Source organism: Aspergillus ruber (genome assembly GCF_000600275.1).
Source record: "Aspergillus ruber CBS 135680 unplaced genomic scaffold scaffold00009, whole genome shotgun sequence".
NCBI lineage: Eukaryota > Fungi > Ascomycota > Eurotiomycetes > Eurotiales > Aspergillaceae > Aspergillus > Aspergillus ruber.
Window position 1 is genome coordinate 307,159 of NW_024467305.1, and position 25,333 is coordinate 332,491.

The 25,333-nt window shown below is 48.9% G+C and overlaps 15 protein-coding genes across 15 annotated transcripts; 10 read left to right on the plus strand and 5 right to left on the minus strand.

Moving 5' to 3' along the window:
* Positions 1–515: 515 nt before the first annotated feature.
* On the minus strand, positions 516–2,186 carry EURHEDRAFT_453675 (putative COP9 signalosome subunit 2 (CsnB); the record flags this gene model as incomplete). The annotated part of the gene is made up of 4 exons (XM_040784141.1): positions 516–1,748; positions 1,799–1,859; positions 1,923–2,081; positions 2,143–2,186. The coding sequence occupies 4 exons, from the start codon at positions 2,184–2,186 to the stop codon at positions 516–518; spliced, it is 1,497 nt and encodes a 498-aa protein (XP_040639846.1).
* A 1,395-nt stretch (positions 2,187–3,581) lies between these two features.
* rho3 (Rho family GTPase RHO3) lies at positions 3,582–4,595 on the plus strand (the record flags this gene model as incomplete). The annotated part of the gene is made up of 8 exons (XM_040784128.1): positions 3,582–3,631; positions 3,687–3,737; positions 3,809–3,826; positions 3,897–3,913; positions 3,976–3,990; positions 4,042–4,163; positions 4,220–4,421; positions 4,477–4,595. 8 exons carry the CDS (start codon positions 3,582–3,584, stop codon positions 4,593–4,595), a joined length of 594 nt encoding a protein of 197 aa, XP_040639847.1.
* Positions 4,596–4,974: 379 nt separating this feature from the next.
* On the minus strand, positions 4,975–5,910 carry EURHEDRAFT_498182 (lipoyl(octanoyl) transferase LIP2; the record flags this gene model as incomplete). The annotated part of the gene is made up of 2 exons (XM_040785707.1): positions 5,551–5,910; positions 4,975–5,505 (listed from the first exon to the last, which is right to left on the minus strand). Exons 1-2 carry the CDS (start codon positions 5,860–5,862, stop codon positions 4,975–4,977), a joined length of 843 nt encoding a protein of 280 aa, XP_040639848.1. The 5' UTR covers positions 5,863–5,910.
* Positions 5,911–6,004: 94 nt separating this feature from the next.
* On the minus strand, positions 6,005–7,351 carry EURHEDRAFT_411310 (pyridoxamine 5'-phosphate oxidase family protein). The gene is made up of 2 exons (XM_040781581.1): positions 6,934–7,351; positions 6,005–6,878 (listed from the first exon to the last, which is right to left on the minus strand). Exons 1-2 carry the CDS (start codon positions 7,054–7,056, stop codon positions 6,237–6,239), a joined length of 765 nt encoding a protein of 254 aa, XP_040639849.1. The 5' UTR covers positions 7,057–7,351; the 3' UTR covers positions 6,005–6,236.
* A 653-nt stretch (positions 7,352–8,004) lies between these two features.
* Positions 8,005–9,609, plus strand: EURHEDRAFT_411312 (NIPSNAP family protein). Its single transcript, XM_040781582.1, has 2 exons — positions 8,005–8,787; positions 8,851–9,609. The coding sequence occupies exons 1-2, from the start codon at positions 8,115–8,117 to the stop codon at positions 9,333–9,335; spliced, it is 1,158 nt and encodes a 385-aa protein (XP_040639850.1). The 5' UTR covers positions 8,005–8,114; the 3' UTR covers positions 9,336–9,609.
* Positions 9,610–10,318: 709 nt separating this feature from the next.
* On the plus strand, positions 10,319–11,929 carry EURHEDRAFT_453455 (aminoalcoholphosphotransferase; the record flags this gene model as incomplete). Its single annotated transcript, XM_040784118.1, has 6 exons — positions 10,319–10,458; positions 10,571–10,580; positions 10,677–10,834; positions 10,891–11,033; positions 11,084–11,751; positions 11,804–11,929. 6 exons carry the CDS (start codon positions 10,319–10,321, stop codon positions 11,927–11,929), a joined length of 1,245 nt encoding a protein of 414 aa, XP_040639851.1.
* Positions 11,930–12,522: 593 nt separating this feature from the next.
* Positions 12,523–13,041, plus strand: EURHEDRAFT_514577 (40S ribosomal protein eS27; the record flags this gene model as incomplete). The annotated part of the gene is made up of 3 exons (XM_040786280.1): positions 12,523–12,525; positions 12,712–12,774; positions 12,859–13,041. 3 exons carry the CDS (start codon positions 12,523–12,525, stop codon positions 13,039–13,041), a joined length of 249 nt encoding a protein of 82 aa, XP_040639852.1.
* A 12-nt stretch (positions 13,042–13,053) lies between these two features.
* Positions 13,054–13,913, plus strand: EURHEDRAFT_364165 (uncharacterized protein). The gene has a single exon (XM_040778498.1). It carries the CDS (start codon positions 13,336–13,338, stop codon positions 13,834–13,836), a length of 501 nt encoding a protein of 166 aa, XP_040639853.1. The 5' UTR covers positions 13,054–13,335; the 3' UTR covers positions 13,837–13,913.
* On the minus strand, positions 13,708–14,500 carry EURHEDRAFT_411314 (uncharacterized protein). The gene is made up of 2 exons (XM_040781583.1): positions 14,355–14,500; positions 13,708–14,291 (listed from the first exon to the last, which is right to left on the minus strand). The coding sequence occupies exons 1-2, from the start codon at positions 14,417–14,419 to the stop codon at positions 13,991–13,993; spliced, it is 366 nt and encodes a 121-aa protein (XP_040639854.1). The 5' UTR covers positions 14,420–14,500; the 3' UTR covers positions 13,708–13,990.
* A 1,480-nt stretch (positions 14,501–15,980) lies between these two features.
* EURHEDRAFT_376691 (alpha/beta hydrolase) lies at positions 15,981–16,859 on the plus strand (the record flags this gene model as incomplete). The annotated part of the gene is made up of 1 exon (XM_040778881.1): positions 15,981–16,859. One exon carries the CDS (start codon positions 15,981–15,983, stop codon positions 16,857–16,859), a length of 879 nt encoding a protein of 292 aa, XP_040639855.1.
* A 68-nt stretch (positions 16,860–16,927) lies between these two features.
* Positions 16,928–18,748, minus strand: EURHEDRAFT_385575 (proteasome regulatory particle lid subunit RPN5; the record flags this gene model as incomplete). The annotated part of the gene is made up of 5 exons (XM_040779654.1): positions 16,928–17,654; positions 17,708–18,196; positions 18,248–18,484; positions 18,555–18,611; positions 18,665–18,748. The coding sequence occupies 5 exons, from the start codon at positions 18,746–18,748 to the stop codon at positions 17,067–17,069; spliced, it is 1,455 nt and encodes a 484-aa protein (XP_040639856.1). The 3' UTR covers positions 16,928–17,066.
* Positions 18,749–19,742: 994 nt separating this feature from the next.
* EURHEDRAFT_401817 (putative siroheme synthase) lies at positions 19,743–21,477 on the plus strand (the record flags this gene model as incomplete). Its single annotated transcript, XM_040780108.1, has 2 exons — positions 19,743–20,067; positions 20,123–21,477. The coding sequence occupies 2 exons, from the start codon at positions 19,743–19,745 to the stop codon at positions 21,475–21,477; spliced, it is 1,680 nt and encodes a 559-aa protein (XP_040639857.1).
* A 265-nt stretch (positions 21,478–21,742) lies between these two features.
* EURHEDRAFT_514581 (uncharacterized protein) lies at positions 21,743–22,294 on the plus strand (the record flags this gene model as incomplete). Its single annotated transcript, XM_040786281.1, has 3 exons — positions 21,743–21,792; positions 21,882–21,963; positions 22,097–22,294. 3 exons carry the CDS (start codon positions 21,743–21,745, stop codon positions 22,292–22,294), a joined length of 330 nt encoding a protein of 109 aa, XP_040639858.1.
* A 17-nt stretch (positions 22,295–22,311) lies between these two features.
* On the plus strand, positions 22,312–23,577 carry EURHEDRAFT_411317 (2-deoxyribose-5-phosphate aldolase). Its single transcript, XM_040781584.1, has one exon. The coding sequence runs from the start codon at positions 22,717–22,719 to the stop codon at positions 23,524–23,526; it is 810 nt and encodes a 269-aa protein (XP_040639859.1). The 5' UTR covers positions 22,312–22,716; the 3' UTR covers positions 23,527–23,577.
* A 107-nt stretch (positions 23,578–23,684) lies between these two features.
* Positions 23,685–25,181, plus strand: EURHEDRAFT_411320 (RNA methyltransferase). The gene is made up of 3 exons (XM_040781585.1): positions 23,685–23,760; positions 23,812–23,957; positions 24,022–25,181. Exons 1-3 carry the CDS (start codon positions 23,740–23,742, stop codon positions 24,986–24,988), a joined length of 1,134 nt encoding a protein of 377 aa, XP_040639860.1. The 5' UTR covers positions 23,685–23,739; the 3' UTR covers positions 24,989–25,181.
* Positions 25,182–25,333: the final 152 nt, after the last annotated feature.

Genomic DNA, 25,333 nt, shown 5'->3' on the forward strand with positions numbered 1-25,333 from the left:
AAAAAAAAAAAAAAAAAAAAAAAAAAAAAAAAAAAAAAAAAAAAAAAAAAAAAATTGGAGTCCTGACTCGTTGACAAACGCCAACTGTCACTAGTACTCTATTTGCAGTACTGCCAGCCACCAGGGCGCAAGTACCCGGTACATGACGCGCCATAGCCGTACAAAAACAAGCCATCGGACTTCTGCCAGGTCGAAATCTCATTATCTTCGTAATTCATTATCATTATCCAGTCAAGATCCAGTTGGGCAGGGGAAAAAAAGCAAATGGGACACTAGCAAGAAAAAAAGTACGGCGTTTGCGGGAACACACCGCATCGTTTGTTTCCCTCCCCGGCGATCACAACACACCATGCCCGCAGACAGGCCGACAGACAGACAACTAGCTTCTTCGCCTACATGCACCATTCAGCCCACCTCCGGTGTAGACCTGCAGCAATCATGGATGAGACAAAGAAATCTGTCTTTTTTTTTTTTTTTTTCTTTTTTGCGGCGGAGCGCGCGTGTGTATGCACACCCTAAAACGCCCTCGATCCGACCTTTCCTCCCCGGCCTTTGAATCCGCCCCGTGATCGGGTGCGCATACTTGCCCCCACTGAACCGTCATCGCCAAACCCCAATGGGAACATGGGTCCGGCTGCCATACTCTGAAGCTGTGCAGCCTCGTCCGCCTTAAACCCCTCGCCGTTCAGGGTCGCTTCCCACAGCGTCCGTAGCGACGAGATCCACTCCTGGAGAGATCGTAATCGATCCACGTCGCTGTTATTTTCTACCACGACAATACCATTTTCTTGGTCAATTTTAGCATCGAGTTTTTTGTCCAGGATTAAGAAGCTCAAAATGTCCTGAACTTCCTGCACGGAGATTTTTATGTTCTTGGAGATAAAGTTCAACGAAAATCTCGTGTACGGGGCAATCAACTTGAGAATGGCCTTAGTCCGCATATTCCGACTGACCTCATCGATATTCTCCGCAATAAATGGATCGGCCAACACGTCTGGGTTTTTGCTCAGGATTGCTTCGTACGTGTGGATATCGTCCCGCTGGAATGCATCCACCAAGTCGGTCATGGCCGAAATGCGTGGGTCGCTCTTGTACGGCTTTGTTTCCTGTGAATCAAACGGGTTGATATCCGACTTCATCAACATGGTCGCCAACACCAGATACTTAAGCACCTGGATCCGCTGCATTGATCCTGCCTCGTCGTAGTTCCGGAACGATTCGAAAAAGTCACTCTGTGCTTCCTCCCAGTTCTCTTCACTCATGTGCATTTTTCCACCACACTCGCGGATAATTCCCATGATCTTGGGGTGTGGCACGGCCGACCGCACACGGAGCGCTCGCTGGTACAGGGCTTTGAGTCGTTTGTTGTTCTTCGTTTCCGCATACATCTGGATCTCAAGGGCGTAGAGTTCGAGCAGATAGGTGCCTTTGCTGGGATCATCCGAGCCGTCTTCCCGTTGGCATGCGCGGTGTAACTCCCGCACCTTCTTGCTCAGCTGGCCATACTCCTTGCGCTCCAACCAAAGACGGGCCAGCTTGATGTTGGTCTTCAGCCATAAACGCTCGTTATTGGTGTTTTGGAAAGAGTAGAGGGTCAACGAGTAGAATTCCTCCATGCACTGATAGGCCTTGGCGTCGTCCGAGCCTTTCTCGATGTAATCCAGCATGTTGTTGATCGACTTCTCCGAGTAGTTTCGTGTAACGGCCGATTTAACATAGGTAAGGAGTTCGCGGTAGTGTTCGACGGCCTGGGACAGTCAGCATGGGATGGACTTGTGCTTTCGAGAAAACTGCGTACATCGCCATATCTTCCCAGTTTGAATTCAAGCTTGATGGCCTGTTTCAATCCTTTGAATCCCCTGGGCAAATGTGTCAGCGTCTATTTCCATATCACTCCAGCTACAAATCGATGGGGCCTGTACCAGTCGCTTTTCTCTTCTTCCAGTGCAGGTACACCCAAAAATTCATCGATAGCCTCCTCTGGATTGTCGGCCTTCATCTGCTTGGCGTTGTAGTATTTATTTTCGATTCCAACGTCTCCAGATTCATCGTCATCGGCATCTTCGTACTCGAAGTCATAACTAATGTTGGTACCGGTCAGTTCTGTTCTGATAGATTGTTGGTGGGCGCGGGGGGGCGTACTCCTCGTCACCAGAGTCCTGCATGAAATCATCGTCGTCGGACATTATGAAAGTTTATATGGTGAAATAAATGACGTCTAACGGTTTTTGAAATGATACCTGGCAATTTTCAATATGACAATCCGGTCGCTGTTTGCGGTAAAAGGCGCAGGCAGTGAGTTTTGACAGACGGATGGTAGAGTGAGCTTCCAAACTGAGCTCCCGCGCTTATCGGAGTCCGGTGTTCCCCGCGCTCAGAATGGCCACCTAGTATGAGTGCTTGTAATCTCAACATTTTCGCATTCTCTACAATTTTCGAAATCATTATCAATATCTATTGAAGAGCGATGCTAGCTAAATTGGACAAATTAAAAAAACCGGAGTAGCTTTATATTAGCGTTGAGTCAATGCGCTCCAGCAAGGAATATATTTCCAGCTCCATACTTGAGGATTTGCAGATTGTCCATGCGCAGGCATAAATATACGCGATTGCAAGGAGCTGAAATTATCGATTTCTCATTTTCATTATTGAGCCTCTTGAAGTGGGTGCCGGGAGGAATGAATTTTAGCATACCGGCATCCATTCGTATGTGAGTATTCCACTGTTATCAGGCCGGACACTGTTCAATCCATCGAGGTCGTTGATCAATACCCTGTAGTAGTAATAGGAGGAATTGAAAACATTACCAAATTAAAGGAATATGAGTGGTTCGACTGAATGATATGATTGATCTCTGCGTGCGGCGTAGCGCTTATGTGTGGCTTGTACTCTATACAGTGTAGATTTACCCCGAACCATACGAATACGTACATCAATTCCTGTGAAAAGAGAGAGATATATATATCTTTACGGCATCCCAGGCAACAAAACCCTACATATTCCTATTTTTAAACCAGTGGTACAACAATTTCGACTGCAAAAAGCCGGATCAAGCCTCATTGTTCAGCGTCACCAGTGGAGATCTTTAAATTGTGACGGAACGGGTCCCTTTGTCTCCATCCTTTAATTTCATTGTTCCCCCAGGAACAAACTCACTCGGGCGGCCAGATACGGAGAGACCTCTGCAGATGCTGCTCTCACCCTGCTCATAAATAACCCAACCTGATTATTAGGTCGTGTTATTAGTCCCGAAGACAGTAATTCCTGATTAGGTTGGTGGATTACTGTGGCGCAGGCATTCGCCCTATTCGCTGTTCCGTTTCGGGATCATATGTCATCGACGACGATACTTGCCTCTGCACTGCCTGATTCTCTCTTTTCATCTTTTCTTCAAATAATTCATTTTCTGCTCTATATCACTACCCGAAGCGAGCGCGACACAACTCTCATTATATATATAATCAATACCCGCTTTTATTGTTCTCGATCCAAGATTTTCTCTCTTTGGCGCTATTTAATTCCCCTGATTCCTCTTCGCGCCACCTTATTACCTTGACGTGACATTGACACCATTCACCACCATGGAGCTTTGTGGGCGCCAGAAAGTCGTTCAGCGGAAAATGGTTCTCTTGTCAGTGATATCCATGGCCTGTCGGCCTTCTGGAAGGGTACTAATTCTGGAGTAGAGGCGACGGTGCTTGTGGCAAGACTTCGGCGCTAAACGTGTTTACGAGAGGGTAAGTTTTGGACTACCTCAATTCAATTAAATTCCTGAGTACAATCCAGCTAATTTACTTCTCCACGCTAGATTTTTCCCCACAGTATAGTAAGGCGATTCTACACTGAGACATTCAGGTCGCGACAGGAGACTAACCACTGGATTTTGCGGAGTATAGTGAACCCACTGTTTTTGGTACGCGCGCCCAATTCCCAGCTATGAATTTGAAGTATATGCTAACGTCTCTGCGTTATTAGAGAACTATGTCCATGGTAATTAACAAACCATATCTCGTGTTCGTTTCACGTACTCATCCTGTTTAGATATCTTCGTCGATAATGTGCATATGGAATTGTCGCTTTGGGATACGGCCGGTCAGGAAGAATTCGATCGATTGCGCGCGCTTTCATATGAAGATACCCACGTGATTATGCTTTGCTTCAGTGTAAGCGTCGCCTTCATATCCATTTTCGAGTTTGCGGTGGTTAATTCGTGATACAGGTCGACAGCCCTGATTCGTTTGAGAACGTCGCCAGCAAGTGGGTGGAGGAAATCTCCGAAAACTGCCCGGGTGTGAGGATGGTTCTTACAGCACTGAAATGCGACTTGAGGAAAGACGAGGATCTGAACGACAACCCGAACGCCATTACATTCGAGCAGGGATTGGCCAAGGCAAAAGAGATTGGCGCGGTGAAGTACCTTGGTAAGACATGGTTCCTATTTTTGAGAATTTGGGAACGTAGGCTGACAAAAGTTAGAATGTTCTGCCGTCCAAAACCGTGGCATCCGGGAAACTTTTGGTGAAGCCGCCAAGGTTGCCCTCGACGTCAAAACCCAAGGGTCCAAATCGAGCAAGCAGGGATGTGTTATTCTCTGACCACCCCAACGTGTGACCACGTCCGCTAGTCCAATTCCTGACCAAATTGTCAGTCGTTCGTCCTCCGGTTTCAACCCGACCATTTGCTTGTTCAGTACTTTGGCGCGGGCTCTTTTTATTACCCTATTCTCTTCGTTTTATATATATTTTGGCCTAACTTTTACTTTTAATGTTTGAAAGACGGGTACGCTATCGGAGAATAGAATGCCCAGGTTTTGTTCTTCATCTACTTCCGTTATTACCCAACCCGCCAAAGAGGCGAATGTTTTATATGCGATTTGTGTCTTTTTTCAGAGATTACTCACATGTACTACCTTGATGATCCTTATTTGTTGCAGATATCTTTTTCCTTTGAATAGACTGCCATGTCCTGGTTCAATCACGCCCGTAAAAGATCCTCTTCTCGAACGTTATAGACCTCTTCAATCTTCTCCCCGGAGGCACCATCCCCACAAGCAAAATCCGCATTTATCCTCCTCGTAAACGCTTCAACAAACTGACTCGCCACATCATTTACTGAAGTCTGGGCCCCCTGTCCCTCCAGACTTGTCGCCTCACGTCCCTCCAACCCACACGCGACAATCTGCCGGAAATACCACATCGGCTCCTCAGTCACATTAAACCCAATCCCGTAACTACTAATGTTCCTTCTCAAATGCACACCAACTGCCGTGATCTTCTTCGACGGACCTTCTTTAGATGACGAAGGAACCCAAACCCCGGGATCCTCGGTAATGGCACCCGGTATCCTATACCGTCCCAGCACATCCACAACACTATTTTCCAAAACCCGTATATGACATCGCGGAGTTAGACCAAGTCTCTTCAGATCAAGGATCGTGTACGCGACCATCTGCCCTGGTCCATGGTATGTCGTCTGTCCACCGCGGAGGGTGGGGTGGTATTCTGCCTTTCTCTCCCCATCGCTATTGCCAGTTGGGGAAAAGAAATGGACATAACCATCAGGAACCAAAAGCGACCGAATCGGCTCCAGCCCCGGCGGGAGAGAAAGTGCCTTGGTACTCGCTGTGTTGGAGGGGGGAAGGTCGCGCCGGCCGGTTGTGTAGACGGGGTTTGGGGTGAAGGTTATAATTGTGGGGTCTGGGGGTTTTGAGGGTGTTGATCTTGGTGTTGGCGACGGTGATTGGGAGGGCAATTGAGATGTGAGCTTTTTGTAGGCGAGGAGGCGGGTTGTGAGAGTTTCTTGAAGGTGGGAGACGCGGGAGAAGGGGGTTATGCTTGGGAGGTGGAGGTGGGCGAGGCGCATTGTGATTGTTGTGGTATTTTTGCCGAGGGAGAAGGGGTTGAACTGTAGAATGAGTGGTATAGAAGATAAGATTGCAATTGCTAGATCATATCGTAGGCTGGCGATGTCGCATTCGATGCTGGTGTGGATATTGAAAATCGGATCGGTTGACAGCTCGGGTAATGATGTCAGGTCAGGTGATTTGTCTGGATTGTGGAGGATTGGATTACGAATGGTTTGATTGGTATGTAGCAGTTTAGCGGGGAGAGTACCCCCGTGTGTCTTAGTTGAATTCAATATCAGTGGAATGAGTCGGGATATCGCTATGTAGTATGAAGTTTGGTTCTGTGCTGTGTTGAATATCAATGAGAGCAAAAGAATAAGACCGGAGATCGCTACGAAGACGAAGACGGCACACCATTGACAGACGTTGTCGCTGGCTGCTCCTGACCATCCGTGACAATTGCCCAATCTCGAACACCCCCCTTCCAATCCGCAATCCGTCCTTCGCGTACTTTGACCGTAACAACCCGCGCATTATCATCAACCGTCATACTGGGACGTCGTTGGCCGGCTGCCTCTCCTGACTGTTGCTGTTGCTGCTGCCGCAGACCAAACATATTTATTTCCTCCTCCTCAAACGTATTATTCTCCAAGTGTCTCTCCTTACACCAGCTTTCTTCTTCGGATCCTGGCTCTAGGAACCGTGCTTCTCCCGCAAGGGTTGTCGAGATACTAGACAGTGCACTGGTATTCAGGTTTAGCAACATACCAGCTAGTGACGAACGGGTGGCCGCGGGCGGAGGAGAACCATCGCGATCTCCCGGGTTGGAGGCACGGAGCGGGGGACGGTGGGAGACCCAGTCATGGACAAGGAGGGAGACTCTGGGGTTTGTGAGGAGGTGATTTGTCTTCCGCGATGACGGATTGGTAGTCATTATGATGGTTGGGTGCGCATCAAAAGGCGTTGAGGGGAGGTAGGTGTAGGACATGAGGGAGATGTGGGGGGTTAAGCCGTCGCATGTTGCGAGATGGAGCTGAGTATTGGTCAGTCCATTTCTCTATTATTGCCTTCTGGAGTGTAAATCATACGAAGCGTGAATTTTTCAGACAAGAGACTACCTCTGGCGGTAGAGTTGAAGCGATGTGAGGATGAGTGGCGGTGGCGGACGCCTCGTAGGAGAGGGGCGGATTTGGATTGTAGGGGTCGTTCATGACTGTTCTGTTATCAAAGGACATACACAATACTCTGTAAAGAGTTAGACTGAATAAACGAATAAACAGAGGATCTGTGGATGAAGTGACAATCCTGGCGAAGACTTTGGGTTCCCTGTGGATGCTCAGCGGGCGGCGCAGTTTGCACCACTGCTGATGTCACTGATAAGAGTCCGGATAGAGGCAGGTATGGCTATGGGTAACTGTGATGGTTTAGACACAGGAACGATCTACCAAGGGGTTATATAGAGTATCCTCAACAGTGAATGCAAGGGGATAAACAACAACACTCAATGTAGATTTTGTGTATTCCTACAGAACACACAGCCCTCGGTAGTCTACAGCATCCTACAGATATCTGGTGGAGACTTTCGTCATGGTGGCTTCAAGAATGAACAACCTCATTCCACACTGAGCTCAGAGATCTTCTTTACTCCATAAGATACTCCATAATAATATTCCCTGTTAAGTATAAATCTACAAAATAGTATTATTAACAGCTAGGTACCTCTGGTGTAGCAGTGAAGCGGTGACTTCATTCCAATCGGGCGCTCTCCGCACCTTTCCCCGGTATCTCGCAACTTTATCGGCTCTCGACTCGGTTTCCTCTCTCTCTTCCCCCTCTCTATTTCTTCGCTATATCTACAGTAATCTCCAAGCCATCTATCTTCCAATTCTACGATATTTTCGATCTTCACTCTCTGGACTCCTCTTCTCGGCTATCTCCAGTTCTCTCTCTAACTCTTACTCCTCTTCGGCGTTTGTCTTACCCTCGCACTGCAACGTTCCTTCTCTTCGTTTGCCAGACACAAGAGCACTTTCCCCCCCTTCATCCAATCCCTGTTATTCTCTTTCTAATTCCCCGCTTCTTCTCGCCTGTGTCTTACAAGGAATTTTTCTCTTATACTTCAAGTCGTGTGATCAATCGTTGTTTTTTTTTTTTTTACTGTCGTCAACGAAGCTTTCCCCGGCTTCATATTGACCGACTTACACCATTCTTGTCTCAGTTGTTGCTTTCTTTTGTCCTGCTATTGTGGTTGTTTTCAGCGTTTCCCATGATGCTTGCTTCGCGTGTTGCTCGTCCTGTTTCCCTTCTGGTACGACCCTTCAGTTCGTCCGCTGTGGTCTCCAGAACCCCCTCCATTCGTGACATCACTGCCGACTCGGCTACTGAGTTCAACGCGCGTCAAAAAGAGTTTCGTGAGAATTTGGAGGTGGCCCGCAAGAAGAAGGAACAAGAGAGTCAGTCTGTCGATGCTTCTGCTTCCTCATCTGCCTCTTCCCCTCCCCCTACTTCCCGTGATCGTTTCCGTGAGTACGCTACCGCTCCCGCTGCTCCTCATTCGAGCAACACGAGCAGTACCAATAAACATGTTTTTGATGCCGCTGCGGTTCTTGATAGCAAGGCACTGGGCTCACTTTCCATGCACCGTTCTCTAGGGGATGAAGAATTGAAGAATCAGTCTCCCAAGCGTGGTGCTCTATCGTCGCTCATCTATGGAACTAAGGAAGGCCAGCAGCTCGACAAAGACATCGAACGCTCCTTCTCGCAAGTCCTCGCTCGCGGAAAATATGTCCACTCGATCGTCTTCCACGAAGTCAAGCCCGATAAGGTGGATGAATATGTCGACCTCATCAGCACCTGGTATCCCCGCATGGCCCAAATGGAGGAGAACAAATTGCATCTGGTTGGCAGCTGGCGTACGCAAGTGGGCGATAACGATACTTTTGGTAAAGTTCTTTTACCAGGCTCTTGCTCGTGAGGGATTCCTTTTTGCTGACAAGGCCATCAAGTCCACATCTGGGAGTACCAGCGATACGATGGCTACCATTCCTCATTGCATAGCATATCGCAACACCCGGAGTTCCCTGAATTCGACCGAAAGCTGAAGAAGTTGATTAAGAGCAAGAAAACATCCCTCATGCAAGAATTCTCTTTCTGGCCCACGACCCCACCCCGCCGCCTGGGAGGTATCTTCGAGCTCCGATCGTACACTCTTCACCCTGGAAACCTCCTCGAATGGGAAACGCACTGGCGACGTGGCCTCACAGCTCGTCGGGAGGTGATGGAAGGTGTGGGCGCATGGTTCGTGCAGATTGGCGACTTGAACACGGTGCACCACTTGTGGCAGTTTGCGAACTTGGAAGAGCGCAAAATCCGTCGGGAACAGTCGTGGCAGATTGAAGGCTGGGCCGAGACCGTTCACAAGACGGTTCCACTGATCCAAACCATGCAAAGTCGGATCCTGATCCCGATGCCGTGGAGCCCAGTTGGTTAAATCTGGAGAGTGCTATGAATAGGGCGAATCTGGAACACTGAGGCGCTATCACTATTTCTTAGCGCAACCTTATTTCGAGCACCCCGTGGCTGGGTGCAGGTACTCCAACCAACCAACCTCGATTGACTGTGGAAGTGATTTTACTCCGTATTGTATATGGAAGCTTGATTGTTTGGGGGTGGTTCCAAAGAGGTATTGGTTGACCGTCGACGACTTTTATGTCTTACAATTTTCTGATACCTGGGACATCGGCCATCGTACATATATTTCTTTTCTTTTTCTTTTTTTTTTTTTTTTTGGTGTATCACACGATGTTCAGTGTTTAGTTTCGAGAAATTAATTGAGAAATTTCTACTTAGATTGTTCTCTTAACTTTTCTTTTATCTCCTATTCTTAGCTCCTTTTCTAGCTTAAGCCTCGGCTACCGCGATTTCTTGCTTCGAAAATCCTTCGTTTCCCCACTCCAGACATTTTTCTCCGTGAAGATCGTGTCTTTTCGATTATCGCCCTCTGTCTTGAATCAATAACCGACTGCAAACCAGGTTACGCACATGCAAGTAGAGTCTGCAGTGACAGGACCGAGTGTCTACGTGCACAGTTTATACGCGCTTTTCGAGGGGTTCGCTTCTCCGCCGGCAGAAAACCAAACAAGACTCGACTAACGCAGGCGCTTCTTTGCATCGGATCGGGCACTATTGCTTTTCTTTTCTTTTCTTTTCTTTTCTTTTTCTTCTCGCCTGATATCAGATTCTTATTGAACACTCACCTGTCCAAAATCCCATATACCTGCCCTGTTCTTTGCCATTCGTCTTCAAACCTTCGAACTTCTCGTCTGTTTTCTTTCTTCACCGCTTTTGCATTGTCCGGTCCAATCCGTCGCGTACTTCTCGTTTTCTCTTTCCTATTCCGATTTTACTGACTGGCGCAGAACGGCAAAAACACCCAGTTGAGGTATTCCCACAAGGGAAAAGCAAGCCGCCAAGATGGTGTACATCCGCCAGCATCAATTGCCAAATTTGAAGAGTTACCGGTATGCAGGTGTCGACCACTCGTTCATAAGCCGGTACATTCTTAAGCCGTTCTATAATAACTTTGTGATCCACTGTTTTCCCATGAGCATGGCGTAAGTTTCCCTTTTTCCTATTACGGAAAAGAAAGATGATGATGATGATGATGATGATGGTGGTGGTGGTGGTGGTGGTGGTGATGGAAGGCCATGGCTAACCGTCGTGCAGGCCCAATGCCGTAAGTGTTTATCCTTACTTTAGCCCTTTGCATCTTCTGTGCCCTCTTGCCCAATGCGTCAATGATGATAATAACACAAGGGCCGTATGACGGTAGATCACCCTGACGGGCTTCCTATTTGTGATAATTAATCTCTTTACCGTGCTCTATTACAACCCGACGCTGGACCAGGATTGTCCCCCTTGGGTCTATGCCAGCTGCGCACTGGGTCTTTTCCTCTATCAGACGTTCGATGCTGTAGATGGCATGCAGGCGTATGTCTTCTCTTTCCCATTTGCCCGGCTTTCGCGTACTGAAGTATCTGTGTTAGGCGGAGAACGAGACAGAGTGGCCCTCTGGGTGAACTGTTTGATCATAGCGTTGATGCTTGCAACACCGCATTGGGTGTCTTGATCTTCTGCTCTACGATGAACTTTGGCCAATCATGGGCTACCGTGTTGACTCTGTTTGGATGTACGTGCAGCTTCTGGTTGTACGTTTGAGAGAGGCTGACTGGTCTTTAGCCACCATGACTTTCTACGTCCAGACCTGGGATGAGTACTACACCCAGGTTTTGACGCTGGGTATTGTCTCGGGCCCCGTGGAAGGAGTGCTAACGCTCTGCGTGGTGTTCGCATTTACGGCCTACGAAGGTGGCGGCAGCTTCTGGCACCGTGCTATGTTCGACACTGTCGGCGTGCCCAAATTGGATTGGATCCCAGAGGCCGCCTATGTGATGTCCTTTACGCAATGGTACCTGGTTTATGGTGGTCTGCTCCTCTTCTTCGCCACCGGCTCCAGTATCTACCACGTCGTGCAAGTCCGTAGAGAACGCGGCCAGGACCCTATTAAGCCCCTGTTCGGTCTTCTCCCTCTTGTGGCGACCTGGATCTTCGTCCCGGCCTACCTGTACTTGCAGCCGGCTATTTTGGAGAACTACTTGATTCCATTCGTTCTGTACGTTGGTTTGATTAACGCCTATTCTGTGGGCCGGATGATCGTGGGACACCTGGTCAAGGCCCCCTTCCCGTACTTCAACATCCTTCAGATCCCATTGGTTCTCGCCGTGTTCGACAGCGCGGGTCCTTTCTTTGGTCTCTGGTCTAGCATTCTTGGTGCCGATTTGAGCAGCCAGGTGGCGTTTGTGTTTGTTTCGCTTGGTCTGGCTGTTGGTGTCTATGGGAGCTTCGTGGTATGTCTAAAGGGTTCCATTAATATTTACGATAAAGTCTAATGTGTTGCAGCATGACGTTATCACCACGATCTGCGATTATATCGATATCTGGTGCTTGACTATCAAGCACCCGCACGTCGAGGAAGCGCAGGCCACTGCCAGAAAAGGCGTTGCCGTTGCGAAGAAGGCCCAGTGATTGGCTCGTTGGGTGCCCGGCCAATCGCATATCAACTATGCGACACTTCTAGGGTAAAATAGTTCGATTTTTTTCTCTTTCCTGATGACCAACGCCCGAGATGGGGCTTTTGGAGAATCTAGACCATCTTGCGCGCGTAGGCATGCATAAAAAAGGTCGGTATCATTCATGTGTAGAACAGCGGATTACCATTAGCGATAGAGCGTTGTATTTAGCAATTGACTGCATTTCTTCTTCCCTTAAAACTATAGATCTCTCGAGAAGTTACTAGGCCGTTGTATGAACCCGCGAATCGGCATCTTCTCCGTCCGATCCTGCGCCTCTTATTGGCCGGCCCCTTTGCCGTACCAGTCACGCCAAGGCCTACCCAAAACAGGTAAGTAAGCGAGGGTTCCAACCCTATGAATTTTTGCCCCCCGAACTCAGGCGCGGGCTAGTGAGGGTGCGCTGCCCCCAATTGAGAATTCGCTTCGAAATCGCCCATTCTCCACGAGACCTCTCTTCCGCTTTTTCACCAACCATCCCCAAGCAGGCCATCTCTATCAGCGCCTTTATTCAACCTATCTCGCTGATCGACTTTTTGTCTCGTCAAGATGGTGAGTTTGTTTTTATTCCTCCGGATTGGTGTTCGATGTCGTGTCTACGTTATGGCGACGAGGATGCCGCCGCTGTCGGATGGGAAGACTTCATCGTCGTCGCCGTCGCTGGTCATTGACCGACCGACTGTTCATCTATAAATTGAAGGATAAGAAGGAGATACTAACCTTTGTTCGTGACAATAGGTTCTCGCGGTCGACCTCCTCAACCCTACGCCTCAGGCTGAGGCCCGTAAGCACAAGCTCAAGGTATGTCGCTACATATCCTGAGCACACCACACACTCCGTCCACCAAGGTCCCAAGACTGATTCGATTTTTTCTTCTCGCAACAGACCCTTGTGCCCCAGCCTCGCTCTTTCTTCATGGACGTCAAGTGCCCCGGCTGCTTCACCATCACCACCGTCTTCTCGCACGCCCAGACCGTTGTCATCTGCGCCGGTTGCTCGACCGTTCTCTGCCAGCCCACCGGTGGTAAGGCTCGTCTGACCGAGGGCTGCTCTTTCCGGAGAAAGTAAATGTGACGCGAACAAATGTCGGCCGGAACGGAGCGGAGCGATTTGATGTGATGTGATGAGAAAAGAAATGTGGCGTTTCTTGCTTCTTTTTTCGACGGATGGATTAATACCTTTTCTTTTTTTTTCTTTTACAATGAAAGGAATGGAATGAAATGAGCAGCAGCCGCAGCAGATAGAAGATGGAATCCTCGCCCAGATCAGATCCCCCTCCAAAATTTGACAAAAATTCGACAACAAAAATGTTTTGAAAAAAGTGTGGCACTTCTTCGTTTTCTCTGCTTATAACTTCTTACGATGGGGAGTTCCGGATATCTAGCACATGGTCGGTCCACCAGCTATGTCAATACGTTTTTTCATTATCGTCCTGTTTCTTTATTGCTTGTTTGTACGACTTGTTTCGACGAATGCAAATGCAATTGCAATCACAACAACTGCCATGATGGATTGGCTACTCGAACAGCAACGACGACAGCAACATCGATCGAAAACGCATACAGCCGTGACGACTTCGATATGGAATACGAGGGATGCGGGCTTGGCCATGGATACTGTCTTGGGTTGGATAGGTTCAACACGCTTCCGGGGACCTTGTACTGGCCCAAGTCATACCCATGGCCTCCGTTGCTGTCTCGAGTGGTTGTCCTCTGTAGTCTGTTCGTAGCCTTCCTGCCCTTGCCCCACGCGACCCATGACTTCCGGAATCTCGTATTCGATCTGTATGTCATGGCCCATCACCCCGGATTAACCCCGTGCCCCACCGGCGCTAGTAGGCTATCTGAGGTCAAGTCTGGTTAGACCTACGACTGTAGTTCGTACCGTACGTACTTTCGTCGTTGCTGTAGCATGATCTAGACACTAGCATAGTCGCATGTACCAGAAAACCTGCCATATATCTATTATAATCCAGACAACCCCCCCCCCCCTTATAGCTAGAACAGTCCCAACCAACTCAGACCTCTGTCAAAATCCTCGCCTTCTCCCGAATTTCATCCCCAAAATCCAACGGATTCGTCGGATCCCCACCCGTCATCAACGCTAACTTCCCGGTCTGATCACTAACCAGCATATTCGCAAACTGGTTCCTGGAGACGACCTCCTGCGCCTGCGAGCGGGCCTCGCTGTCGCCGGTGCGGAATTTCTCGGCGTCGATGGACTTCAGCGTGCGGTGGGTTGTACGGACGAAGTCAAAGAGGAAAAAGAGGGTTGGGTGGGTGGCAGGGGGTTGCATTTGAGGGTGGGATTCGAAGGCCCTGTTTGTTTCGGTTAGTTGGGAAGTTTGACAGGTACAGAAAGGTTGGCAGGGGAAGGCGTACGTGAGGAGCTCGCCCATTTGGGAGTCGACTTTGTCGATGTTAACGTTGAGTTGCTCAGCGCTCATTTTGGAAGTGCAGTTCTTTCTCATTTGTTAATTGGCGAGTTTCTGAGGAGAGCTGTTTGCTAGTAGAAGAGTACTCGAGATCGATGTTAGTGGATAGCTATGTAGTGGAGGTACGTCACGTTGCCCTGGGTTGCCAAATTCGGCTTAGTACCCGTCACTTCATTTTTCGTCTATACAGTAAACGACTAACTACTATATCTTCTTATGCTCTCGAAATAAGGATGAATTGGCTTCGAGAGAAAGAAACCACAGACGGGACACAAAGGTTGCAGAGCTCGATCTTGGTGTATACGCACTGAAATCATCAGTACGGTTTCCATCAATCTCTTATTACTTATCAGCCGAGAAGCTTTGTATTTGGGGCATTTTTCGGACTCGATTAAATCGCTGATGGCCGCGGTGGTGGAGTTGGGAATGTGACGCTGCTTTGGACATCACTTGGCAAAGGCGTTTTGCTTGATGTTATATTTGGACCAGATTATTTAAAGTATGCGGCGCGTGGAAGCTTGAACATGCTTGAGTACTTAGCCCCGTATGACGTCTTAAAGGGACCTACTGAGGAATTGCTACTGGAATATGCTATAAGAAAACGCAATCTTAGAGTGCTAGGATTTCTTCTCAAAGATTTCCCTGATCAAGACCTATCTCGGGCTTTGGAGACAGCAGCGACAAAAGTGACGGACAACACAACAACAATCCAGATCTTCAATATACTATTTGATCATGGCCTCAGTATACACTATATGAAGACTCATTGTTTGGACTGCCGAATTTATTCTTGCCTATGCAAAAAGGAAAAACAATTGAAAGTGGTTCAGTACCTTCTTGACCAAGAAGATGATCCGCTACCAAAGAATAGCCCTTAGGGACAATCTGTGTGGCAGCAAGCTGCCAACAGAAAACACAAGAAGCTTCACCATCTGTTGCTACAGACGATACTAGACACCCCGGGATCTCACTTGACAAGATCAGAGAGAACCTGGATATTACTGAAGCTGAGGAACTACTCAGTAAAAGACCAGGCTCATTGAAGCTTGTGCACAGATAACTAATATTGGCGAAAAATATATTCAGTACCTTTAAGGAGTCATTTCTATCTATTCTTGATTTTTTCATTGCTAAGAGGGTGTTAATTGTGTGCACCAATTCTTGTGGCGAATGATTATTTGTATGGAAGTCATTCATCGATGTTGAGTTACTCTACAACACATTACTTTGCAGCTGAAGTGTAAATATCAAGGATTCACTGCGGCTCTAATAAGGGTGTTGCATTTCATTTGTTTCAAAACTGGTTATTGCTTTGGAATACTGAAAGTAGTCTATAGATCGAAAAAGATACCCTAAATAGCGCACGTGATTCATAATCAGGCCCTCCGCACTCCTTATCTTATCGCATAAAATCACCAAATCCCAACAACCTCCCCGATTGTCCATGTATAATAGACCCTCGCTCCTGTTGTCCCTCTCAAGCCGACCATTTACCAGATCCTTCATTCGAAACCCCTCCCATATAACATATTGTTACCTATCCACAATTACACCACCACAACCACAACCAGCCATGACCTCAAAACCCCCCCGCCAACCCCTCAAACTCCTCATGCTGCACGGCTACACCCAATCCGGCACCCTCTTCCACGCCAAATCCCGCGCTCTGATCAAACACATCACAAAAGCCTTCCCCCTCCACGAAGTCGCCGCCATCTACCCAACAGGCCCCATCCACCTCGACCCCGCCGACATCCCGGGCTACGAGCCCTCCCCGTCCCCTAAAAAGGAAGAGAAAATCGAAGCGTACGGGTGGTGGAGACGTTCAAATACTGCGAATCCGCCGCTTTATCTTGGTATTGAGGACGGGTTGGCCGCTGTTGCGAAGGTGTTGAAGGAGGAGGGACCGTTTGATGGGGTGGTTGGGTTTTCGCAGGGTGCTGCGCTGGCGGCGATGGTTGCCGGATTGTTGGAGAGTGGGAGGAAAGGAGCTTTTGAAAGGTATGCGGATTCGAAGGCTGCCTGTGAGGGAATTGATTTGAGCGGTTCGGCGGAGAAGGATGTTGCTTCGATTGCATTCCCGGGGTCGTTTGAGGGGATGCAACATCCGCCGTTGAAGTTTGCTCTGTGTTATAGTGGGTTCCGGGCGCCGGGGCCGAGATATCGTGCATTTTATGAGAGCCCGGCGATTCAGACGCCGGTGCTGCATGTGCTGGGGTCACTGGATGCGGTTGTTGATGATAGTCGAAGTCGGGCGTTGATCGAGGCTTGTGCAGGGGATCCGGAAAGGGAAGGGAAGATTGTTTGGCATCCGGGTGGGCATTTCTTGCCCAGCCAGAGACCGTTTTTGGATGCTGCTGTGAAATTTATTCAGGAAAGGTTGGGGAACAAGGAGGATAAGAGTAAGGAGGAAGAGGAGGAGGATGTGAATAACATGGACCTGCCGTTTTGAATGTGATACTGTTTTTTGGTGCATGTTGGACATGTACTGCATCAATATACCACTACGTTTTGCTAGAGCCTGAACATCTAATAAGGAATCATTTTGCGTTCTACATCAGATAGATTATTTTACACGCTGTTGTAAACCTTCAGCGCCTAGTTCATTCGTATCCACATCCATCTTCTAAGATAAAAAAGACAAAAGAGACAAGACATCTTAGCGAGCCTTGGTCGGAAGAATCCTAGCCATCATCTCCTCCTTGGTAATCAGATGGTCGATGCGCTCCAGGTGGTTCAAGAGGTTCTTCATATCACTGCTCCATTCGTTGAGAACGTCGTCAGCGTCGCGGGGTTTGGAGAAGTTGATCAAACGGGCCGGACGGTCAATCTTGGCATAAATGGTCTTCGATGTGACCAGATCACTGATGTACTTCTCTGTCTCCTCCTCAGCCAGATCCAGGAGCTGGGTCAGACGGCCCATTTGGATACGGGTGTAGTATTTGGCAACAACGCGCACATTATGCTCAATGACACGCTTCCGGAAGTCCTGCCACCTCTTGTGCGCCTGGTCCTCGGCAGTCTGGCCGGGTTGGGCGTCAAACACATCCGTGTTGCAAAGATGAGGGCCAAATTCCTCCGAAACATGAGGCCAGCGCATCAATTCAGGGATGGTAAATAGCTTCACCAACCGCGACTCGACGGGAACAGTCGAAAGGCGACTGTCCTGCTGGATGCGGTGCAACAGATCTGATTGTTCGTTGTCATATGGCGACAAGGCAATGTAGTAAACGATCCGTGCAAGTACCTTTGGTGTTTGTTAGAAATGGCATTCAAGTCTGATAGAATGACAAAACTTACAGCCTGCAACTGCTCTGGGTTGTTTTCGACTGACTCCGTATCCAAGACCTCCCGGTAGTGTTTGCAGACGTCGAGATACTTGTACTCGTGGTTGGCAAGGATAATCTGCTGCTCGAAATAGCGAAGCTTTAAATCCGTCACATCATCGTCAACCTCCATCGGGGCCTCATCAGGCGCACGAGTCTTCTCCCGCTCCTCAGCCTCTTCCTTGAGCTGCTCGATTTGTTCGGGGGTCTTCTTCGGCTTGCGGGAGAAGTAGCGCCTGTTGATCTTGCGGCTCAGGATGGTAGCTTGCGTCCAGTCGCCCCGTTCTATGCATAGAGAAACTTGTTCCAAAATAAACTCGGTCTTTTCCCTCCTGGTCATGGAACCAAATGTCTCCACCTGGAGCTCGCACAGGATATCGGCGGCGGAATTAAGGTCGCCTTGAGACTTCTTAATGTGGGATAGAATGCGGGTAACACGGGCTCTCTCGACTTCAACAAAAATCTGTAAACCATATTAGCATCAGCCCACCACGAGTATACTGATAGAACCGACCTTGCCCTCCGTCACTGTCCGCAAAGCCTCAATAACCGACAACTTCACATCCATATTAGGTGTTTGGTCAATGAACGTCATAACCGTCTGGATCATTCGCGTCGTGGCCTGTTTGAGCTGTCCATGTTTCTTCGATAAAAGGAGTACTTGATCGTTGAGGAGGTTCCAGTCGCCGGCATTCTTGCAGATTGTGACGATGGCGACAAGGAGCCTGGATGTGGTGGCCAAGTCGCTTGCCTAAAAGCCAAACCAGAGTTAGATACGAATCCTAGATTGTTGACCGATAGGAGTAACATCGATATCATACCTGTCTTGCCTGCTTTTCCAATCCCAGCAACTTGTCGATGGCACCTTGGACATCGGTCTGTGGATGGTCAGTATCCGGGTAAGCCCAGAATACACACTGGTCGTTCAAACCTTTGCGAGCTGCTCCGCCTCCGGAATCAACTTGTCAGCATCCTTGCTGTAGTCCTTCTCGGGCTTGAGAATGCCGTCGGACATGGTGACGAGGTGCTGCTACGTCACGGCTTCAGACTGGTTTCTAGGATCGAAAATGGAAAGATAGGGTGTTCGTGACTCAGCGCAAATGGCAAACGCGACCTGCCTGTAGCCAAAAATTGAATGAGGATACAAAGTGGGTTGGAGGAGAATGGATGAAGCTCTAACGACAGACATCATCAACGCCCTTTGCGGAGGACGAGCTGGCAGCGGAAGCTCTGATGCACGTGACTAGAGCGCCATCGGCGTGATCTACAGCTGGTCTCGCGCTGTCAATAAACATCCTCTTCATTGCTCTGCACACTTTCTTAAGGGCAAAGATTGAGATGATCGAAGATTTATTTTTTAACTTGCGTCTTTCATGTTGCAATTATAATGCAGTCACAAGACAGAGTACCGTACAGGACTCTTTACGAACAATATGGGGCAACCCGCTTTCGCCAAACCAAAACGAACTAACAATCCAAATTGCACTAATAATCCCAGCATAAATTGCACTAATATTATGATCATTCTCAAGCCAATGAAACCATGTCTATTCTCTTTACATCAAGCGACTGCTGTCAACTGGCCAGTCTTTCCCCGGAACGCTTACTAAGTCACTTTCCGATCACGCAATATCAAATTGACTGCATCGGGATTTGCCAATTAAGATCAGATCGAGTATAGAAAGAAAATTTTTGAGCAGCGATCACTGCGAGAAATTTTAGTTTCATTCGGGAAAAATCTCGTGTGTTATCAATTGCTCCAGATACGCTTATCGGGCTGTCATCGTTGTCTGTCACTGAAAGTGTTGCTGTTATCGTCGATTCATGGGCATTTTTCCGCGGAGCTTGGAGTTTGCAGGGTTGAAATAATCGCCTGTGTCCAAATCGGCTTTTTTCGATGTGGCGTTGAAATTGGACCAGTCAAGACGTCGTCGATTCTATCTTAAGCCATATTAAGTGATTTTTCGCCAATCTCAACCATACGAACCTTACTGTGGCAAACCGGCACGATGAAGGATGCATCGTGTGATAATGGCCCCTGGGCACCATTGCTGGCGGCTATGAATGCCGAATCACAGGTCCATTTAATCATTGGATCAAATCCTCTGGCAGCAGCTCGTTGCAGCAAGAGTCTGGATGCCGGCGCAAGGCCGATTATCATTGCACCGGAAACAGCCGATTTACAATATACACTGTCTGAGCGCATTCAAAGTGGTTCGGCAGAATGGGCACGCAGAGAATTCCAAGATGACGACTTGACGACTTTGGGGCGGGAAGAAGTTGAGCATGTGGTGGACATGGTTTTTGTTACTTTGGGCGGTAATCACCCACTGAGTATGTAGATCATGCGTATGCTCAAGCCATGGCCCGATTTCTAACATAGTTATAGGCCCACACATTTCGAAGCTGTGTCGACGTCTCAGGATTCCAGTTAATATATCAGATGCCCCGGAGCTTTGCACGTTTACGTTGCTTTCTACGTACTCGGATGGTCCTCTCCACGTTGGTGTTACAACATCAGGACGAGGATGTAAGCTGGCTTCGCGTTTAAGAAGGGAAGTTTCTTCGTCGTTACCATCAAATCTTGGAGGCGCCATCGACAGACTAGGCGCAGTGAGACGTCGCCTATGGGAAGAAGACCAAGCTGCCGGGCTTTGCGATACGGCTTTCGAGGGAGACGATGATGATGCAACGGGCCAGAAACACACTTTTAACACATTATCGACGAACGATGAAGTATACATGGCCAAAACGAGACGCATGCGCTGGCTTTCTCAGATTTGCGAATACTGGCCTCTCCGCAAACTCGCCGCTATTACCGACTCTGATATCGATGACATACTCAAGACCTACTCGTCTGGGAATGGCAATGCGCGAGATGTTAACGGCGCAACAATGAGGAAAGGAAAGATCATTCTGGCTGGTTCTGGTCCGGGACACCCCGATATGCTTACCCGAGCCACATATCATGCTATCCAAAGCGCAGACATCATCTTGGCAGACAAGCTTGTACCAGAGCCTGTTCTGAACCTAATTCCACGCAGGACGGAAGTCCAAATCTCCCGCAAATTCCCCGGGAACGCAGACCAGGCGCAAGAGGAATTCCTCCAAATGGGACTGAAGGCGTTGCGCAGCGGGAAACAAGTACTCCGACTGAAGCAGGGCGATCCCTACCTATACGGCCGTGGCGGCGAAGAGTTCGAGTTCTTCCGAAACGAAGGACACATCCCCGTGGTCCTACCGGGTATCACCAGCGCACTGAGCGCTTCCTTATTCGCCGAAATTCCAGCAACCCATCGCGGCGCAACGGACCAGGTCTTGATCTGCACAGGGACAGGTCGCAAGGGCGCAGCGCCAGAACCTCCTACCTACGTGCCTACACAAACAGTGGTTTTCCTGATGGCTCTTCATCGGCTCTCAGCACTCATAGAATCGTTGATCAACGCACCGGCAGAGGACAGTGGCGCCCGACCTCGCACGCCCTGGCCCAGAAACACGCCCTGTGCTATCATCGAACGTGCTTCGTGCACCGATCAGCGCGTCATTCGGACAACCCTAGAGCATGTATGCACAGCATTTGAGGTTGAAGGCTCGCGGCCTCCAGGGCTGTTGGTAGTTGGTGTCAGCTGCCATGTCTTGCATCAACCTAATGAGCAGAAATGGGTTGTTGAAGAGGGATTCAAGGGTCTGGATGAGCTACGCGATCCGGCCACAATGAATGAGCAGGATTGGAAGGATTTCTAGATGGCTTATGGCCATTGATTGATAATGATCCAACAGATTATGATCATGATGATTATTTTGGTTTCAACAACGGAGTTGGATGTGGGATAAGAAAAGTAGAGATACCCGTATATAGATTTAAATTCATGAAATTCCATTCTATTAGTTTCCTGGTCTTCTCATTTCACATGAAAGTCACGGGATCCACGCCGCTAAAGAGTGGACTCCAACAACTTCGCCGATCATCCGACATCAACGTCAACAACCACCATCAACTTATCGCATCATGACTGGAGATAACAAGACTTACGTATCTAACGGACAAGTACTTGGAGGGTATGTTAAAATAACTTAGCTTCATCGAAGGGTCACCACCGCGGAGAAGACGAAAGAGATAAGCAGCTAACAAGTTCGATCTGTCGCAGACCACCGGTCTCCGTTCGCATCTCGCGCTTCTTCGAGTCTGTCTATATCTTTTTCGGTCTTTACTTTACAACCCTTCTCTCGGTACGTTCTCTTTTCTTCGTTTTGATAGAGTGGTGGGATTAGTTGCATCGCGACTGTGCACCATCCATCAACCACGTCATTCTACGACTACGATAAATCAGAACATAGCTGACTCTGCTACTTTCTCTATTAGTTCGATCCCTATACCACCGCGCAAAACTCGCAGTTCAACATTTCCCGCAGAGGAGGTAGATTGGGAGGTAACAGCTACGGATCTGGCGGGGGTGGCGCAGGAGGTCCCGGTGGTCCTGGAGGTCCTGGGCCAAGAACAGGAAGGCTTGGGCGGGTGGATGATATTCGGGGACCGGAGTGTGGTTCTTGCCGAGGATGATGATGAAAGGTTTGGATGGCAAAACAAACGCTTGCGTCCAGAATTGAGCGTGCTTTGATACCAGGTCTGTTGACGAGGGTGTCAGTGGGTAAAATGAAATTGTTATCTTGAACTTTCTGGGGTTGTAGGAATGAGCCGTTCGTTAAATGGCTTTTCTCTGTCTTTTCTGGTAATGACACCCGTGGCTCTGGTACGGGATGAGTTCCGTATTTGCTTGGACGAGGGTCATCGCTGCATCATGATGCAGTATTATTCACGTGGCCCTCGATGTTGCGCATCCAAGGCGAAGCCAATTCGAACCCGGTTGTCTTGGGAAAACATCTGCAGGTTAGCTAGAATCCGAATCACTTGGTATGTTCTCTCGTTGAGTCTTAGGGGCGGCCATTGACATTCATATAGGTACCTGGCCAATGTATAATACCATGACTTCGATCAGCATTCCCAACAACAACGCCGACTGGGCGGCACTGACCTCGACAATGCGAGACTCCCTACCCAGCACCTACAATGTATACCATACCCCACGCCCCGGCATTATCTATCGTTCTCTCGACCATACTCTAGTGCTCGATTCCGCAACGGAGAAAGACATAGAAAAACTCTGCTCCGAGGCCCAATTCCACCGATTCGCCTCAGTTTGCGTCCGTCCCAAGCATGTACGCCAGGCAGTACGAAGTCTCGAGAAAGCCCAAGAAGTTGCCATTGACTGCGTCGTGGGTCATCCGGACGGCAAGCAGGACACAGAATCCAAAGAAGACGAAGCACGGATCGCGCTCGAGCAGGGCGCGACGGAGATCGACATGGTTGTTAACTTCTCGCTCCTGAAACAAGCAAGGTACTCAGAGGTCTACGCGGATGTCTTGGAGGTGCGCAAGATCGCAGTAGACGCTAAACTGAAGGTCACTCTTGAGACGCCGGTGTTGACTCGCGACGAGATCGTCGCGGGTTGTATCATTGCGAGCCTCGCGGGCGCGGATTTTGTCAAAACTTGTACGGGGACTAGGGAGCCGTACCCGTCAACTGAAACTGTGAGTTTGATGAGGGCTACTGTCGATGCTATTGGTAAGGGAACTAAGGTCAAGGCGAGTGGTGATTTCAAGACTGCGGAAGAGATTATTCAGATGATGAAGGCTGGGGCTGATCGGGTGGCTAGTTCTTCATCGGCGGATATTTTGGAGGAATTGAATAGCGAGGAATTGCACGAACAGGGTGCATCACATTCCATGTATTAGTCATTGTGGTGTTATATATTAAAAGTAGCTGTCGAGGTTGAATTCATCCGCTTTCAGTCTTTCTGTATTGTCGGTGGAGCACGACGTCATCGCCCAGGAACCACAAAAATTTTTGGAAAGGCGGGACTCTGCTTTTCTCCGATCCCATTAGACCGCTGTCACAACCAGCATATCCTAGTTTAGCTCTCCTTTCAGCTAACCTGCCTCTCCAAGATGAAAGGGCCCAATGCCAAGGTACGTGTGTCCGCTATACCTGCCCTCGTGCACCCGTTGACACACCCGAAGAAGCGCAAGACGTCCCAAGACCAGAACAATGGCCGAAATGACAACCAAGACGACATCTTCACCTCGAAGCCCACGGCCGTTTTCACTCCAAAGGGAGGCCGGTCGCATACCCTGAGCATTGCGATTCCGGGGAGTATTGTGGCCAAGTATATCTTCTGACCCTCGAGTCAACAATGAACTTGAGCTGACAATGTATCTTGTTTGCGACAGCTGCCATTCCGTCGAACAGAAATCATTCCTTGCCGGAAGTATCGCACGAGCCCTCGCCGTTTTCTGTGTCGATGAAGTGATCATCTTCGATGACGATGAGAAAAGCATTAACACCAAGAAGAACGATAACGACTCGAACGACGCCAACGAATCCCCTATAACCAAACAGAAGCATCAAATCAGCAGGGACGACTTCCAACCGGGAGGATTTACCGCCTATTCCGATCCCTCGCATTATCTCGCCCATCTACTCTCGTACCTCGAAACCCCGCCGTACCTGCGGAAACATCTCTTCCCCATGCACCCCAACCTGCGAACCGCTGGTTTACTACCTAGTCTGGATATGCCACATCATCTGCGCGCGAACGAATGGTGTGATTACCGGGATGGGATCGCTGTCTCTGAAACAGTCGTGGACACCGGGTTACCGCAGAAAGTGAACATTACGAACGAGCAGTTTTCCGACCAATCGCGCGTCACTGTGCGGTTTTCGTCCCAAGATGATCCGGAGAACGCAGAAGCCGTTGAATTCACCGCACCTCGTACGGAGGCTGGTTATTACTGGGGTTACTCCGTGCGCCGCTGTGGTCCTCTCTCGTCTGTCTTTACGGAGTGTCCGTTTGACGGCGGATACGATCTCTCCTTTGGTACATCAGAGCGCGGATCACCTCTCACCGAGATCCTGAAGCAAGATGAAGGCGATGGTGGTGGAGGCGATTTAGGATATAAGCATCTCCTCATAATATTCGGCGGTGTCGCAGGTCTCGAGACCGCAGTTCGGAACGACCACCAACTGCGCGATATGGGTATTCGTCCGACGGAGGCGGAGAAATTGTTTGACCATTGGGTGAATATCCTCCCCGGACAGGGGAGCAGGACTATTCGTACGGAGGAAGCTGTCTGGCTGGGCCTGACGGGTTTACGGGGGTTGGTTGAGGGGACGCATCGGCTGAGAGGGTCGTCGTAGAAAGGAAAAGTTCATACCCGTGTATCGTCAAGTGTTTGATTGCATGCTAGATCTATATACATGTTGATTTTATAGGTGTTTCCAGGCGCATGGCATTTCGCCTTATGGGGAAGACAAAAGAGTCAATATATTCACAAGTCGAGTTCCGAGCACACAGGAGCCATTGTATCAAATCTTTCTATATCTGAACAGCAGGTTTGCTGTCGCCTCTGTCCGTACCACAGAGATCTTGAACCAACAGATTGCTGTAGGGCTTACATGATTCCATCAGTTGAGGTGGAAGAAAGGTCAAAACATTATTCTATATGCAAATTATACGAGGGACAGAAGAGAGTGAAGTGAGCA

Bases quoted from the DNA above. Each gene is read 5' to 3' on its own strand.
- EURHEDRAFT_411320 (XM_040781585.1), top strand. From the start codon at position 23,740: ATGAAAGGGCCCAATGCCAAG. The intron at 23,761-23,811 runs GTACGTGTGTCC...ACACACCCGAAG, and splicing joins TGAAAGGGCCCAATGCCAAG to AAGCGCAAGACGTCCCAAGA. The intron at 23,958-24,021 runs GTATATCTTCTG...TGTTTGCGACAG, and splicing joins CCGGGGAGTATTGTGGCCAA to CTGCCATTCCGTCGAACAGA.
- EURHEDRAFT_411312 (XM_040781582.1), top strand. From the start codon at position 8,115: ATGCTTGCTTCGCGTGTTGCTCGTCCTGTTTCCCTTCTGGTACGACCC. The intron at 8,788-8,850 runs GTAAAGTTCTTT...AAGGCCATCAAG, and splicing joins GGGCGATAACGATACTTTTG to TCCACATCTGGGAGTACCAG.
- EURHEDRAFT_411317 (XM_040781584.1), top strand. From the start codon at position 22,717: ATGACTTCGATCAGCATTCCCAACAACAACGCCGACTGGGCGGCACTG.
- EURHEDRAFT_411310 (XM_040781581.1), bottom strand. From the start codon at position 7,056: ATGAACGACCCCTACAATCCAAATCCGCCCCTCTCCTACGAGGCGTCC. The intron at 6,879-6,933 runs GTATGATTTACA...ACCAATACTCAG, and splicing joins GTCTGAAAAATTCACGCTTC to CTCCATCTCGCAACATGCGA.
- EURHEDRAFT_411314 (XM_040781583.1), bottom strand. From the start codon at position 14,419: ATGAGCGCTGAGCAACTCAACGTTAACATCGACAAAGTCGACTCCCAA. The intron at 14,292-14,354 runs GTACGCCTTCCC...CGAAACAAACAG, and splicing joins CAAATGGGCGAGCTCCTCAC to GGCCTTCGAATCCCACCCTC.
- EURHEDRAFT_364165 (XM_040778498.1), top strand. From the start codon at position 13,336: ATGGGGAGTTCCGGATATCTAGCACATGGTCGGTCCACCAGCTATGTC.